This window comes from Pseudorca crassidens, chromosome 19, assembly GCF_039906515.1.
Source record: "Pseudorca crassidens isolate mPseCra1 chromosome 19, mPseCra1.hap1, whole genome shotgun sequence".
Classification (NCBI taxonomy): Eukaryota; Metazoa; Chordata; class Mammalia; order Artiodactyla; family Delphinidae; genus Pseudorca; species Pseudorca crassidens.
In genome coordinates, this window is record NC_090314.1 from 14,285,991 (window position 1) to 14,302,769 (window position 16,779).

General features: G+C 45.2%; 1 protein-coding gene across 4 annotated transcripts in view; it reads left to right on the top strand.

Moving 5' to 3' along the window:
- Window positions 1-16,779, top strand: part of ZZEF1 (zinc finger ZZ-type and EF-hand domain containing 1) — a 115,262-nt gene that overhangs the window by 66,156 nt on the left and 32,327 nt on the right. For all 4 annotated transcript variants that reach the window (XM_067717384.1, XM_067717381.1, XM_067717382.1 and 1 more), the window contains exons 28-37: window positions 1,020-1,113; window positions 1,884-2,352; window positions 3,225-3,389; window positions 6,757-6,876; window positions 7,668-7,829; window positions 9,390-9,519; window positions 11,228-11,366; window positions 12,904-13,069; window positions 14,000-14,262; window positions 15,640-15,809. In XM_067717384.1, the coding sequence (XP_067573485.1) occupies window positions 1,020-1,113; window positions 1,884-2,352; window positions 3,225-3,389; window positions 6,757-6,876; window positions 7,668-7,829; window positions 9,390-9,519; window positions 11,228-11,366; window positions 12,904-13,069; window positions 14,000-14,262; window positions 15,640-15,809 (1,878 nt within the window). The remainder of the gene's footprint in view (window positions 1-1,019; window positions 1,114-1,883; window positions 2,353-3,224; window positions 3,390-6,756; window positions 6,877-7,667; window positions 7,830-9,389; window positions 9,520-11,227; window positions 11,367-12,903; window positions 13,070-13,999; window positions 14,263-15,639; window positions 15,810-16,779) is intronic.

The following is a 16,779-nucleotide window of genomic DNA, read 5'->3' on the forward strand; positions in this document are numbered from 1 at the left end:
TGGTAATAGTTTTTTTTTTAATGTATGAGTTTATCCAGGAACAGACAGCCTTGGACAAAATCCACAATGAGTAGAACATAGTTGGTGCTCAATGTAGACAAGATAGATAGATGGAGACCCAAATGAACAGGGACTCTCAAAAGAAACTAAAAGGTATCATCATCAGAATGGCGGCGGGTGGATCAGAAGACTGTGTTGACAAAGGAACCAAGACAGTAATAGCAATTTAAGAAAGTGTCCGACAAAGTCAGTGGCCACACACAGTTCAAGTAAAAAGGATTTGGCAATTGTGACAAAGCACAGTGTAGATTATGCTTCTGGCTTAGCATATGACAGACTGCCGATGATTGGACAAGATACCAGCCTTCTCTCTAAGACCTTGGTCTACATACATCACACATGGTCTTCTCTCTGGGCTGTCAGCACCATGGCCCAAACTGTGACCATTTCCTGTGCTGGTACTAGAAGCACCATTCTCTGCCTGGCAGTCTCAGCATCACTTAGAGGTGTCCCCGCCTTCGGAGGAGAATAGAGATCAACTTGTGGTTCAACCTCTGCTGCAAACCGGGTGTGTGATTTCTGGCCACACCACGCGGCTTGCAGGATCTTAGTTCCCCGACCAGGGATTGAACCCATGCCCCTTTCAGTGGAAGCATGGAGTCCTAACCACTGTACCGCCAGGGAAGTCCTGAGACCTCACTTCTTTATCTGTACTAGGTCAGCTTTAGGTAAGGGCCCCTCCAACTCCAGGGTTCTAGAATTTTTTAAAGAATAGGGTCATGGTTACAAATCCCTCCCAAATAACACATAGTTGAAAAGGAGGTGGTCTTGCAGATAGACCTTTAGGCAGCTTCAAATCCTGAATTATTTCTAGGACAAACAAAAACAGCTCAGTCCTGTGCACAGGACTGTAAAGTTCTCCAGGATCTCAGCACTGTGTGCTTTTGAAGTAGTTTGCTGTGGCTGCCCTTGCTGCCCTGTCTGGACAGCGTAATTATGTGGCTCAAATCCTTCCCCAGTTAGAGATGAAGCAGAAGTCCCTGATGAGCCTGGGGAATGAGGCAGAAGAACAACGCGGGCCAGAAGCTGCTGAGGTGAACCCCGAGAGCCTGGGTGAGTGCCATCTCCAGCTGTCATCACTGGGCCTTCTGTTTCCATTTTGTAGAAAACCAGTGACCCACCTTCTAGATAAGTTTAGTTGAAGCTGTGTTGGCCTAGGGAAGGTAACACAGGCACTAAATGTATTTTCCAAGGATGTTCACAAATAGAGAAGTGCCAGTTGTTAATTGTTTATTAACATGATCCAGACGGAGCATCTTTCTAATTACTTTCCTTAGGAGGCACGAAGTGCTTTTTGAGCTACATCTTGTTATGTTTTTAAAGTGTATTCACACTGAATATTTAATGAAATTAAAGAATTACTGTTAACTTTTAAAATTTCATGGTTATGTTATTATTTAAAAGTTTTTTTTAGTGAAATATACTGGAGATTTTACAGATGAAATAATGTGATGCCTGGGATCTGCATGGAAGTAATCCAGGGAGTGGGGAGTGGGAGTGGGTGAAAAAAAGACTGGCCTTGGATTGATGGCTGTTAAATCTGCGCAAGGGGAAGGGTCCTTATACTATTCTCTCTCTGTGTATATTTGAAAATGTCCACAATAAAACTTTAAGTGTGCTGATGGTAGTGCTAGGGAGATTTTGATGTATATAATGAGAGAAAATTTGATTCTGTCCTGTCAGTAGATGTGTATATCACTGTGTTAATGGAGGTATTTCTTGTCCTAAACTGTAGAGTTTAAGTAGGTTATTTTCAATGCAAAAGTAGGTAACGAGTTTAATTTCGACTTTTTTTCATTATCTTTCTTGCATTTTGCATTTAGCGAAAGAGTGTATTCAGAAGAGTCTTCTACTACTGAAATTTTTGCCCATGGGTGTAAGTTCAAAAGAAGGCTGTGACAAGTTGGTGGCTGTAGATGACACAGATCATCTGCGGCCACTGGACAAGCGCCAGAGGACAAGCTCTGTGGTGGAAGAACATTTCCAAGCCTCCACATCTCCCACCAAAGCAGCGCCCCCTGCTGTGGAAGATAGGAGTCCTGGCTTGGATGTCCAGCCCACGCTGCCGCCCAGCAGTGGTGCTCCTGCCACGGAAGTGTCCTCTGCCACAGCCGAAGAGCCCTCATCACCTTCCACTCCCACCCGGCGGCCTCCCTTCACCCGGGGGCGGCTCCGGCTGCTCTCCTTCCGCTCAGTAGAGGAGGCCAGACCGTTGCCCACAGTGAAAGAGAAGTACCCTGTGCTGAAGGATGCCATGGACTTCATTAAAGATCTGTCACTCTCCCACGAGAGGTGAGCGCCTTCTCTTTTCAAGCAGCAGGTACCCAGTCTTGTCAAAGACTTGAAGTTCATGTTAAAAACAAGCAGATAGGGCTTCCCTGGTGGCGCAGTGGTTGAGAGTCCGCCTGCCGATGCAGGGGACACGGGTTCGTGCCCCGGTCCGGGAAGATCCCACATGCCGCGGAGCGGCTGGGCCCGTGAGCCATGGCTGCTGAGCCTGCGCATCTGGAGCCTGTGCTCTGCAACGGGAGAGGCCACAACAGTGAGAGCCCCACGTACCGCAAAAAAAAAAAACCAACAAAAAAAATGAGCAAATAATACTTGGAGGACAGATCAAGATTTGTCTTAGAATGTTCAAGAAAAGTTTTGATTTTGTTTTTCTTTTAAAGAAGTATTTTTTTCACTTGAGATTTGTACATTATGCTATATATACATTATATCAATAATGTACCATTTGGATAAGAAAAGAAACATTTCTCTTCCTAGCTGCCAAAATAAATTTGTCTTATTTTAACGCTGGGAGAAATTTAGGATTTGATATTTTTGGCAAAATTACTTGTCAGTGGGCCTATACCTCTGGAAGTATTGCATATTTTAATTTCCTTTCCTAAGTTTGTCCCTGGTTTACCACAGAGACAGAGTTCCTTTTTAATCAATTAATTGTTCAACGTGAGTTGTTGGGCTTCTGGACAGTGAACTGATTTGTAGTGCTGCTGAGTAATGACTAAACGTAGCAAACAGGTCTTGCTATCCTTCCTGAATGATACCTCACAATAGTGTTTCCTTTTTATTAATACGGCATCAGAACTTGGGTAGGGGTCTGTTTTCTTTCTGCCCCAGCTCGAGAGTTTTCTGGGTGTTCCTGACTTGAGTTCTGTCTCCAGTGTTGTAAAGGTTCTTTCCTTGAGGAAGGCCCAAGCCCGGAGCATCCTCGAGGTCCTGAGGATCATTCAGTGTTGTACAGAGTCCCTTGGGCAGCCTCACTGCTTCCACCCACCTTTCATACTTTTCCTGTTGGAGCTTCTGACCTGCCAGAAAGAGTTTACCAAGTAAGTCCAAAGTACGAGGAAGACAAGCCGTGGGGTCGTTTTAAAGAAATCCTGATTGTCTTCTCTAAGTAAGAGCTCTATCATTTCCATGTAGGATACAAATTCATGTTTTTGAACAATTCATTCTCTCATTCTAAGGAAAAATGGGTTCTATCCTTTCAGTAAGTAAATACCAGAACATGTTTATTCCTCTTGATGAGTTTATCAACTTTATTTTACCAATGAGGGTTGTATTGCCTGTGCACCCGTACTCATCATTTGGCTCCTGGAAGCTGGGGGCCACATTTAATGCTCATTTACTATAACAACATAAATCTAGGTACCTCACAAGGTTGTTTCAGCAGCCACTTGGTAAACACTTCCCGAGTGTTGTCTCTACCAGCCACTGTTCTAGGTGTTGTATATAGCAGTGGGCAAGGCAGACAAGATCCTTGTTCTAGTGGAGCTTGTATTCTGTTTAGGAGAGACAGACAAAACAAAACAAACACAAACAAACGAAAAATATGATCTATAACCTGGCTATGTGGTGATTTCATACAGAGTGACCTAATTTGTGTAGTTGGGTTAGGCAGGCTGAGGAGGACATGGAACCAAGGCATGACTTGACCAGCTGAGATCCAGGGGAAGAGCACTAAAGGCAGAAGGACCACCACACAGACCCTAGGGTGGGGGATTAGCCCAAGGAGCAGAAAGAAAGCCAGTGTGCCTGAGCAAGAGAAATAGGAGGAGGTGAGGTCAGGAAATTAGGGCCCATATTACGTAAAGCTTTGTAGGACATGGTTTAAGGTGTTTGGATTTTACCCAGAGTTGCAGATGGGAAGTCCCTGGAGAAATTTAAGCCCAAGGGGAACACACTGTGATGTATCTTTATGAAAGATACTTCTGGCTACTACATGAAAAAGAGTGGAAGGAAGAAAAGCAGTGGAGAGACTGCTGCAGTAGCCCAGGCAAGAGGTGGAGGTGGTTTGGACCAGGAGATAGTACTGGAGAAGGAGAGAAAAGGGTGAGATTCAAGATACACCGTGGAGGTGGAGTTGTAAGGACTTGTTGATGGATTAGACGTAGAGGGTGAATGAAAAGAGTCATGGGGAAAGAAACCTCTAGGATTTTGGCTTGAGCAGCTGGGTGGATGGTGATACATTTTACTGAGGGGAAGAGTATGGAAGGAACAGATTGGGGTGATAATCAGAAGTTTTGTTTTGGCCATGTTAAGTTTGAACTGCTTCTTTCATACCCAAGTAGATATGAGAAAATAGAGATAAGAGTCTAAACATCTCAGAAGAAACCAGGAGTAGGGATAGAATTTGGATGTTGTCAGTATATAGATGGTATGTAAAGCCGTGAGACCAGATGAGAGCTTCTAGAAAGAGTGCAGAGAGATGGACAAGAGGGGGCTCTGGACTGAGCATTAGGGGCACTTCTTTATTTAGATGAAGCCAAGCAGAGGAAGAGGAGTCATGAGGAGACCAGGGAGTGACCACCAAGAGCAAAAACCAGGGGATGGTGGTGCCGTCGAAGCCGACAGAGGAATGTATCTCCAAAGATAGGAATGGGGCTTCCCTGGTGGTGCAGTGGCTAAGAGTCCACCTGCCAATGCAGGGGACACGGGTTCAATCCCTGGTCCGGGCAGATCCCACATGCTGTGGAGCAACTAAGCCTGTGCACCACAACTACTGCACCCGCGCGCCACAACGATTGAGCCTGCACACCACAACTACTGAAGGCCATGCACCTAGAGCCCGTGCTCTGCAACAGGGAAGCCACTGCAATGAGAAGCCCGCGCACTGCAACGAAGAGTAGCCCTCTCGCCGCAACTAGATAAAGCCGGTGCACAGCAACGAAGACCCAACACAGTCAAAAGAAAAAAAATAGATAGGAATGGTCCATTGTGTCATATGCTGATGTGAGAGGTTGAGAGAGATAAGAACACACTAGATTTGACAGCAGTCTTACTGGAGCCATGAGGCCACAAGCTCTGTTGGACTGGGTTGAGAAGAGAATGGGGGTGATGAAATGGAGAGGGAGACTAGACAATTATTTCAGGAAATTTGGCCTTAAAGGGGAGCAGGGGATTAGGATAGTAATTGCAGGGGATGTAGCATCAGCTGAGGGTTTTGAAGAGATAGCAGAGTATACTGTACACTGACGGGAGTGGGTCAGTAGTGAGGAAAACTCGATGCAGGAAGGAGGGCTTAATTGCAGTAGCAGTGGTTAAGTATAGTGGTCGGCCTTTGAGAGCCAGGGAGACTATCTCCCTGGCAGCAGGAGGAAACACACTGGGGTAGAGATGCAAGTTGCTTGGTAGGTTTGGTGGTGCGAAGATGGGGGAGTTCCTGTGGGATCATTTCTGTTTTCAAAATATAAAATTTGAGGGTAGGTATCAGCTCTAAATGATGGCTTAGGAGGAGGCAGTGGAAGTTTAAGAAGAAGCAGGAGGTTTGAAACAGTAGTGAAAATTGAGACAGCCGGTCTGATTGCCTGACAGTTTGGAGAGATTATTTGAGAATTATGGTTGTGAACGTAAAGTACTACTAGTCAGCTTGGTTGTGTGGTGTTTCCTCCAGCAACAATTAGCTATTTTGATGTTGGCATATAATTTCTCAGGCAAGTATGTGGAGGGAGAAGGCAGCAAATGACTTGGTGATTGCTAAGGTATGATTATGGTGACGGGCCATGGAATTGAAGCTGAGTACAGGGCAAAGAGAAAGCCTGGCGGCAGTGGTGGATAGTCAACGTGAGGGAGCATCATGGCTTGGGGCTCCCTGGGATTGGTGGGAGTCGCAGTGTAGGTGAGCAGGGTGAGAGGTCAGTCAGAGCAGGATGCTCTGAAGTCAGGATTTCAGAGGTAACGCCGTTACTGTGGTGACAAGGTCAAGGAAATGACCATCAGACGGGGATGGCAAAGGGGCTGGAGGAGAAGATCGCTGGAGGTGAAGAGGGCAGAGGATCCAGAGACGGCAGAACTGGGGCATCATTCCCATGGGTGTTGGAGTCTCCAAGGTGACAAGGATCAAGGTCGGAAAGACACTGAGCTTGGCACGGAAGTCGTCACTGAAGGGAGGCAGAGGGGTGGGCGTGACTGTGTGGAGAGGATTAACTTTGGTAATTTGTGAGGAATACTTAACATGGTACCAGGCGCTCAGGTAGTGGTGGGAAGGGTGGTTTTTATAATAACAAAGAAAGGTTAATAATTGTCATCTCTATACTCCTGGTGGGCAACCTTCTTGATCCAAGCAGATGAGTCACTTGCTGTTTTGTCTGTTACTTTCTGAAGTTATGTTTTTATTAAGTTTCTGTGCCACTTCGTTAGCAATTAAGTGATTAATGTTCTGGCAATTAAGTGACTGGTAATTTCTTCTGTTTCTAGTTATTTTGGACACCTGGAGGGCTGTGGTGCAGATCTACACAAAGAAATTCGAGACACTTACTATCAGTTTGTTCTGTTTTTGGTCAAAGCAGTTAAAGGGTTTAGTAACGTAAACGACAGGTACGGGATAATTTTATGATTTCTAGAGAAAAAATTATTTCTGTTTTTTCTGATTTTTTAAAGAAATACATGTCCACTGTTAAAAATACAGAAAAGCACAAAGAGTAAAATAAAAATAACCCCTAATCTTACCGTCTAGAGCTAATTGCTAATGTTAACTTATCAGTATATTTTCTCCCAGCCTTTTTTCTATATGGTGTGTACAGTTTTTTAAAGTGGATGGGTTTTGGTTCATCTGAAAATTTGTAACCTGTTATTTTCAATTTTAAAAACTTGAATAGACACTTTGCTGTACACCTGAAACTAACACAACATTGTAAATCAGTTATATCCCAATAAAAATTAAAAACAAACAAAACTTGAATAGAAAGCCATTCCCCAGTCTCCTCCATAGTAAGTGGTTTAGACATAAACCTTAAATCAAATGGTTCTTCTCTACATCTGAGCTGTATAACCTAGGCTAATTGGGCCTGGCCCTGACCTTGCTGTTTATCAGAGGTGAGTTTTACTACTCAGTCCTTTACCGTAAAGTGTCCCCTGTGGTAGTCCTAGCAGGGTGGAGACCTTTCTCTTTATGCTTTCAGAACTCTTTTGCTTAATCTGTTGCTTGAAGAAGGTTTATATGGAGTCTGAGAAATTGGAAAAGAGATTATAAGGAACCCAAAACAGCAGTCTGGCGTTCCCTTCTGTTTTCCCCTGACAAGCACACCAGGGCTCTGATTCACATTGTTTCTGTTGTCTCTGTGGATGATGGGCAGCTTTAGTAACTTGCACCTTCGTGGCCTCTTCAGGTCCTTGCTGCCTGCCTTGTCCTGTGTCCAGACGGCCCTGCTTCATCTTTTGGATATGGGCTGGGAACCCAGTGATCTCACCTTCTTTGTTGACATTCAGTTACCAGATCTCCTCATGAAAATGTCACAAGAAAATATAAGTGTCCATGACAGTGTGATCAGGTAAGGACACAGTCCTGCACTCTGCAGTTCCTACAGTAGCTAATCAAGTACAGGGATCGTAGCACATTCAGAGCTCGGGCCTGGAGCTAGACTTTCTGGGGAGTATCCTGGCTTTGGCACATACTAGCTGGATGACCTCGGGCAACTTTTTAAACTCCTTTGTGCCTCAGTTTCCTCATCTTTAGAGCTGGAGGTAATAACAGTACCTGCCTCAGGATTGCTGCGAAGAATGAATGAGTCCCGTTTCTCAGTGTTTAGCAGGTGTCTGGTGCATGGTGCTGTATATAAAGTGGTGGTGGTGGTATTGTGAACTCAGCATGAGTTTCTCCTCATTTTTGGAGCTCCTCATATAGCTTGTTGAATTGGAGAATCTTTTTCTGTTGTTGTTGGTGTGTGTGTGATTTTTAGCCACTGTAACCTCTTGCACATTACAAGGACTTAAGGTATGAGGGGAAAAAATAGTATGCAAAGTTTTCTTTTTTTTTTCTTTGCACTTCTCATTCCTCTTACCCATTAATCACTCATGTCTGTAGAAAAGAAAGAAGAGAAAGGCGGAAGAAGAGCAAGAGGAGATAATTAGGAGGAAATCAGTGAATGAATCAACATCAATTTTCACTCTCTCAGAAGAGATATCCTGGGAAAAGGACATAGAATTTAAGCAGTCTCCTTGTTTACAAACCGCAGCCATTGCCCTGCTGTCAGAGGGAACTCTTGGTGGAGGGCTGGGGCACAGCAAGGAGGAGGAATGGGTGGGGCACCAGCTTTCTGGCTCTTCAGCCATCAGTCTGCTTCTTGTTTCAAGCTTCGCCTACTCCTCCGTGACCCAGTCCTTGGGAGTAGGGACCGCACCTTCCTCAGCGCTCCCCATAGCACCTGGAGCAGGCTCAGTCTGAGTAGGCCTGAAGTCAGTTTGTTGGAACAAGTGAAGGAACAAATGTGTATTTGTTGGTTGGTAGATGTTTTGCATTTGCTGTCGAGCAAATAGTTGTGTATTTAAAATTCCGGTTGCTGAAACAAACTGTAAACTGAAATTATGGAAATCTGTAATTTTGCACCTAAAAGGAGTCCCTGAGATTATCTATTAGAAATGAGGAAACTGAGGACCAGGGCTGAGTGCTGTGTCCAGGTCTTACAGAAGCCAGCGGGAGAGCTGAGGCCCCAGGGTCTCCTGACTCCCTTCTCATGCTGCTACCGCTAGGGTGTGCTGAGCATGTCCAAATTGGACTTTTTTTTTTGCTTTATTTGGCTCCAGTGCCTGGCACATAGTAGGTTCACCACAAATGGTTGTTGAGTGGGATTATGCCATGTAGGTACAACCTTTCAAGCTCTAATTCCTCACCCATTGTAGTCTACTCTGGAAGGGGCTTCTCCCTTTTTATTGGTATATATCTATCAAACATCTGGCAAATCCTGGGGCTTTGAAAACCGAATTGACCTCTTCCCTTCAGAAGTTTAAAAGTGCCTCGTGTATTAGACCCATAGGACACAGAGTCTGCTAACAAGCGCTTTCCTTGATTATTGGGAGAGGCATGCTTTTCTCTCTTTATGTGCTTCTTTCAGCCAATGGAGTGAAGAAGATGAGCTTGCTGATGCCAAGCAGAATTCAGAATGGATGGATGAGTGTCAGGATGGCATGTTTGAGGCCTGGTATGAAAAAATAGCCCAGGAAGATCCAGAGAAGCAGAGGAAAGTAAGACCTCTCAACTAGAGTAACCTGAAGTGACTTGCTAGGAGTTTGGAGAGGAGAGTCTGTGCGGGGGAGTGCCAACAGGCTGTCCCCTGAGAGGGCTCCAGGTGGCAGTCAGTACCTTAGTGAGTGGCCATCACCCAGCCTAGTCTTTAACCTGAGGGGCCCTGAATCCTGACTTGACCACAGTCAGGTGGTGGTTCCCTCCCGTAGAACTAGATTCACAGGAAATAGGCTCGTGGGGCTGAAGTAAAATATTAGGTGCCAGTTTATTAATTTATAGTGAGAAATAGAATTGCTGGAGGCCCTGGATTCTGGTGTCTGTGGTACATTCTTTTCCTGTAGGCAAGCAACTTGGGAAGTCATGTTTCAATCAGAAGGTTGCCTGGTGAGCGTGGAAGCAGCCATGTGTGCCCAGAATCAGAGTTACATGATTCATATGTGTAGAGGCATCAGGCTCCCATAGCCTGCCATGTCCATCTCCACATTAGGGGTTTATCTGTCACCACCACATTATGCCAGGCATCTGCTGCTTCAGATGCATTCATTTTCTTAGTTTGTGTGCCTACTATGTGCCAGTTACTTTGCTCATTTGGCATCTCTGTGGTGCTTGGATGGAGCACACCAACTTGGCCTTTGCGATTTTTCTCTCTTGTTTGTTAATACCTTACTGGGAGCCATTCTAAGGTAGCTTGGCATATTTGCTATGCTGTACTACCGTATGGTGACTTAGTGGTTTATTTCCCTTATTTCTAGGCCGTAAAGATAAAGCATACTGTAGCCTCCAGGGACTTCGCAGTAAAACAGTTTGTTTTGCTCATGAAATGGTGCCCTTACTCTTTCCCCAGAAAGTTTTTCTTCTTAAGTGCCAGCAAACAGTGCTTCTTGTGCAGTGTTTCCTGTATCTGTGAACACTACCCTTGTCCAGCCAAGTACCCAAGCCAGAAATCTGGATGTTGTTCTTGACCCTTCCCTTTCGCGGGCCCCTGTAACCAGTCAGCCCCCAAGGTTCCTCACCTCTGTCTTCTACTACCTCTCAGCTCTCCCACCTTCCACCATCTCACTTTTGGCCCAGTCCAGCCCTTATCACCTGTTGGGGGGGTGCTTTAACAGCTGCTGTCAGGGTCAGTCTCCCTGTCTCCAGTCTTGCCCTCTCTGATCCGTTCTCACTCAGTAACCAGAGGAGCTTTCAGAATGCTCAGTTACTCTTCTGTTTAAAATGTCTCTGACTCCTTAGACTAGCATCCCAGGCACTTGTGGTTTAACCTTTCTAACTTTATCTGGTTACCCCCCCTCCACACTGTATTCTACATACGGAATTATTGCCAAGTTCATGAGCCCTTGCCTTGACCCTTTTGTGCCTCCTGTAGAACTTGCTATTGCTTTTATCGGGCGTGCCCACCACCCTTACCCCCACCCAGCTAATGCCTGTTTGCCCCTCAGGTCTCACCTGAGGAATTAGCACCTTTGAAAAACCTCCACGTGCCCTGTAAGCCTCCTGAAATTTCTATCCAAGCCCCTGTCATACTGTATGCTGTCATCTGTTTGCTTCAGGGAATTCCCAAGTAGACACTAAGCTCCTACATCCCCTAATCCTAGCACCTAGTACAGTGCCTGGAATATTTTAAGTACATACTGAAGGGTGGATTGATTACTGAATAGTGCCACATTAAAAGTCTGTTGGTTAATTGTGTTTTATTTCATCTTATAGATGCACATGTTTATTGCTCGCTACTGTGACCTGTTAAACGTGGACATCTCTTGTGATGGGTGTGACGAAATTGCCCCCTGGCATCGCTACCGGTGTCTGCAGTGCAGCGACATGGATCTCTGCAAGACTTGCTTCCTAGGTAAATTTCACGGCCTCAGTGTGCCATACCCAAAAGGAATAAGCATTTCTATTTTCTGTGATCTTGTCATTTTTTAAACCCCACTGTACAGTAACAATACTGCCCCAGCAGTGTTCTCTGACTTGTTGGCGAATATGACCCTTATCTCCCCAACTGAATGATAAACTCCAGAGCTCTGTTATGTGATGTGCTGTCATCTTCTATCTTGCTGGGTATAGGCACTTGATAAACACTCAGCACCAATGAATGTACATTCAGTTGAGTTTTCAGGAAATGATTTTGCCTTCTGAATCATGCAGTGTTTATAAGAAGTAAAATACACACAAGCAAACTTCAGAAAGTCTTGAATCCTCTTGACTTGTAGGTGCTGAGATAAAGCAGGTTGTCAGTAGTAAGCAGTTGAATGCTCTTTGTGTGCATCACCCAGTCGAATAAGATACAGCCCCTGCTCTGGAAGCATTTATAGTCTTAGCAGGAGACTGGACCTGCTCACAAAATGTATATTCCAGGACAAGAGTGTACATGCTGAGTTACAGATGAGCAGTACAGATTGTTCTGGAAAAGTTCAGAAGTAGGGAAGGCTACCATTGCAGGAAGGCTTGTGGAGGAGATGGGATATGAATTCGTCTTTGAAGAAAGTTAGAACTGGGTGATGAAGGAAGCAGTGGAGAGTGCGTCGTCATCCAAAGCTGAGCAGGTCCAGGGACAGAGGAGTGAGCATATGTAGTGTGTTTAGACAGACTCTCCAGTGTCTGCCGCTGAGTGATAGATTGAGACAGGTTGGGTCCAGGTTGTAGGACCCAGAGATACCAGGCTCAGGAATTTGAATGAGTCTACAGACAGTGGGGAAGGTTTTTCAAGACCTGCATTGGGAACATGACCAGAGCTGTGCTAGAGAAAGGGGGTTCTGTCCATGTAAGAGTTTCCTTTAGGAAATCAGTCACAATAGTGACAAGGGGATTAGTGCCTGGACTGGGTTTCTGGCAGTGGGAACTGAAGTGGGTCAGAGGTAAGGAGCATTGAGCAGGTGTATGACGGGGCTCAGAAACCCATTGGACTCAGAGTAAGAAGGAGACCAGAGCTGTCAGTCTCTTTCGTGACTAACATTCTTTCTCACTCAGTGGGTCTGTGGTTATGGAGTCTGTTTTCATCTATGATTCGGGAATGAAAAAGTAAGAGCAAATACCTGATTACTTCTCAGTGCCTGTTAAGAAGAATACACCAATATTTGTGTGGACTTGTGCTGCCAAATGGAGGTCATGATGGGATTGGTGACCTGTTTGATCAGACTCCATATTGCGCTGGAAAAGCAGGGTCCATGCACGGTACTATTGCTAAGATGTTCCATGCCAAGAACATCGTGCATATGCTAAGAGCCACCTGGGGAACCCTTGGTCTCCAGAAGATTCCTGTGGCCCGTGACGCCCCGATCAATCTGTTGGGAACAACCCTGCTTCTGGGGTTGGTTTGGGTTTGGAAACTAGCCCTTCTAAGAGCCCTTTGCCCAATTCACCTCACGCTGCTGTTTTCCCCCCAGGTGGGGTGAAGCCTGAGGGCCACGGAGATGACCACGAAATGGTCAACATGGAGTTTACATGTGACCACTGCCAGGGTTTGATCATAGGCCGGAGGATGAATTGCAATGTGTGCGATGACTTTGACCTTTGCTATGGATGCTATGCGGCCAAGAAATATTCCTATGGGTATGTCTCAGATGACCTCCAGCCTGGTAAACTTTCCTTCATGTATTCCGTTGCCTTCTTTTTAATAATTAAAAAAAACCTTGCATTATAAAAAATGTCAAACATACCCACAAGTAGAGAGAGTAGCACAGTGAATCTTCACATAACCATGACCCGGACTCAACAATTAGGAGGATTTGGCTATGTGTGCTTAGCTTATTCTTCTTTTTAATTTTCCTTTGTTAAAGTATTTTAAAGCGAATTCCAGACCTTAAATCATTTCCTTCCTGCATACTTCATATCTGTCTCTAAAGATTATGGTCATTTTCTCATGTTACCAAAATACTATAACCACACCCTGCGAAACTTCACAATAAGGAATTCTTACTTCACCTGGTTTCCATAGACAGTCTTCTGGGGATTGTGAAATCCCAAAATGGAATGTGCAGTGTTTGTTCATTTTTCTGAAGAGAGGGCCCATACCCATCTTTAAAATTTTTAATATAAATTTATTAATTTTATTTATTTATTTTTGGCTGCGTTGGGTCTTCGTTGCTATGCGCGGGCTTTCTCTAGTTGTGGCGAGCAGGGGCTACTCTTTCGTTGCGGTGCGCGGGTTTCTCATTGCAGTGACTTAGGCGCGCGGGCTCAGTAGTTGTGGCTTGCGGGCTCTAGAGCGCAGGCTCAGCCGTTGTGGTGCACGGGCTTAGTTGCTCCATGGCACGTGGGATCTTCCCAGACTAGGGCTTGAACCTGTGTCCCCTGCATTGGCAGGCGGATTCTTAACCATTGCACCACCAGGGAAGCCCTGTCTTTAAATTTTCAATAACCACAGTCTTAGAGCTACCTGATGCCCAGTTGTGACCATGCATGTGGTCCCCTGAGGCCCAATTCTCCCTTTTTGGGGGCTCACAAAGGCCTGTAGGCCTTAAAGATGTCTTGCCTTTGCAGCCACTTGCCTACCCACAGTATCACTGCCCATCCGATGGTGACCATCCGGATCAGCGACCGGCAGAGGCTCATCCAGCCCTACATCCACAACTACTCCTGGCTGCTCTTCGCCGCCCTGGCTCTCTATAGTACCCACCTGGCCAGCGCCGAGGACGTGGATGGTGAAAAGCTGGATCCCCAGGCCCGCAGCAGTGCTGCCACCCTGCGGAGCCAGTGCATGCAGCTCGTCGGGGACTGTCTGATGAAGGCTCACCAGGGAAAAGGTAATTGTTCCTCATGCATGGAAACCAGACCACCCCTCAGCTGCTTGTGAAGCAACAGCCCCAGTGAAAGTGAAATGCAGTGCTCAGTTCAGAAGCAGTAAAACCCAGTTTTCCACAAGAGGTGCTCACCCTGGAGTGGAACCTAATTTTAAATCCCCAGATGCAGGACTTCCCTGGTGGTCCAGTGGGTGAGAATGCGTGTTCCCAATGCAGGGGGCCCGGCTTCGATCCCTGGTCGGGGAACTAGATCCCACATGCTGCAACTAAGACCCAGTGCAGCCAAAATAAATAAATAAATATTTTTTAAAAAAAACATCCCCAGATTCATTTGAGAGAAATGTCAGCATTAAAGTAGCATTTAGTTTCTCTAAAATATTTCATGAAGATGTAAAAAAAATTAATAATTAAAACTCTTGATGTCTGGGGATGAAGTATTTAGTATTTGAATCCACCAGACTTAACTTTGCCAAAGGAATGCAGCCTTTTCTTAACCTGGAGTGCAAATCTACTTCCACACAACTGTGTTCTAGATGAGAGCTATTTATAACTAAAATAGTTTGATTAGGGACTTCCCTGGTGGTCCAGCGGCTAAGACTCTGCACTCCCAAAGCAGGGGGCCTAGGTTCGATCCCTGGTCAGGGAACTAGGTCCCACATGCCACAACTAAGAGCCCACATGCCACAACTAAGAGCCCGCATGCCACAACTAAAGATCCCGCATGCTGTAACTAAAGATCCTGCACACCGCAACGAAGATCCTGCATGCCGCAACTAAGGCCCAGCACAGCCAAATAAGTAAATAAATAAATATTTGAAAAAAAAGTTTGACTAATAAAATATCTAGTTGACTTTGAATCTACTGAGGGGTGCCAAGGAGAAAAATAATGTGAATGTTCAACTTCTGAGTAATTTAAACTCCTTTCAGAATAATGGACTAACTCCCCATTCTAATAAACATTAGGGAAATCAGACTTGGATGAAGTAGCAGGTGGGTAATACCAGTACTTCAGAGCTATTTTGTTATCTATTTGCCAGTGGAAATTTAGAAGTCTGGCTGTTTGGGGCTACTACAAAATTTTAATGTTCATGATTTTCTAAACAGACAATCCTATTGTATCTTTTGTCCTCTGTTGTTAATAAAGTACAAGTATCCCCCACTATCGAAACTTCCGGTGTCTGAAATCAGGAGCTGAGTAGATTTGGACAGCCATGGCGAGGGGGGAGGGAGGGTGGAAGGTTGGATGGAGTACTCTTTGGTTCATTTCGTGGAGAACTCAGCCATGTATTTCCATATAGTAGCAAAGTGATTTATGGCATTTGCAGAGAATAATCCTTATTATAAAACTTTTAACCATTCTCTTATTTGCTTCCCATGTAGGTCTTAAAGCTCTAGCTCTTCTTGGTATATTGCCAGATGGTGACTCTACTTCAGAAAAGCAGGCCCCACCAGTCGCTGTGCCCACCCAAACATCAGAGGAGCAGCCAGAGAAAAAAGCCATCCAGGCTGCTGTGGAGCCAGCCGATGCAGGCCCATTTGTGCACCGCAGTGTAAGTAACAATCCTTCCCTGGGCAGAATCACAGGTGAGCTCAGAGCTTTCACACGAGGGGCTGGAACACAGAGGTTAACGGTATAGGCTCGTGACCCAGATTACCTGGGTGCAGATCCTCTGTCAGACCTTGGGCACGTCACCCGAATCTCTTTGCTTTGGTTTTCTCGTCGGTAAAAATGGAAGGATAATAATGAAAATACCCATTCCTTAGGATTGTTGTGAGGATTTACATGCATTACATACATTGAAATAATGTCTATAAAGTGCTTAAAACAGTGTTCAGGAACTTCCCTGATGGTCCAGTGGTTAAAACTCCATGCTCCCAGTGCAGGGGGCCTGGGTTCGATCCCTGGTTAGGGAGCTAGATCCTGCATACCGCAACTAAGATCCTGCATGCCACAACTAAGATCCCGCATGCTGCAGTGAAGATCCCACATGCTGCAACTAAGATCCTGCATGCCACAACTAAGATCCCACATGCCACAGCTGAAGAGCCCGCATGCCACAGTGAAAAGCCTGCATGCTGGAACGAAGATTTCCTCACGGAGCAACGAAGATCCTGCATGCTGCAACTGAGACCCGACACAACCAAATAAATAAATAGATAAATAAGTAAACATTTTTCTAAGAAAAGCAGTGTTCATAGTAAGTTCCCTGTCAGTGTTAATTACTCCTGTTTCCTGCCTCCTGTGGTTTTTATAAGAATTGAACAAGATTATGCACCTAAAGAGATTGGTTCCTGACCTATGGTGAACACTGTATATGTGAAACTATTTTTATATTCAGCCAACAAATAGGTGATACTAATTGCTTACCACTTACCAAGTAGTTTACATATGTAGTTTAGAGTAGTTTGCATATGCCTGTGTAAGTAGAAGAAAAGCCTTCCTGGATCCAGGTGGAACCTGTGACAGTGACATTAAGATTGTTCTGTGGAAGAGCAAGCAGAGCTTCCATGATGCTGCCT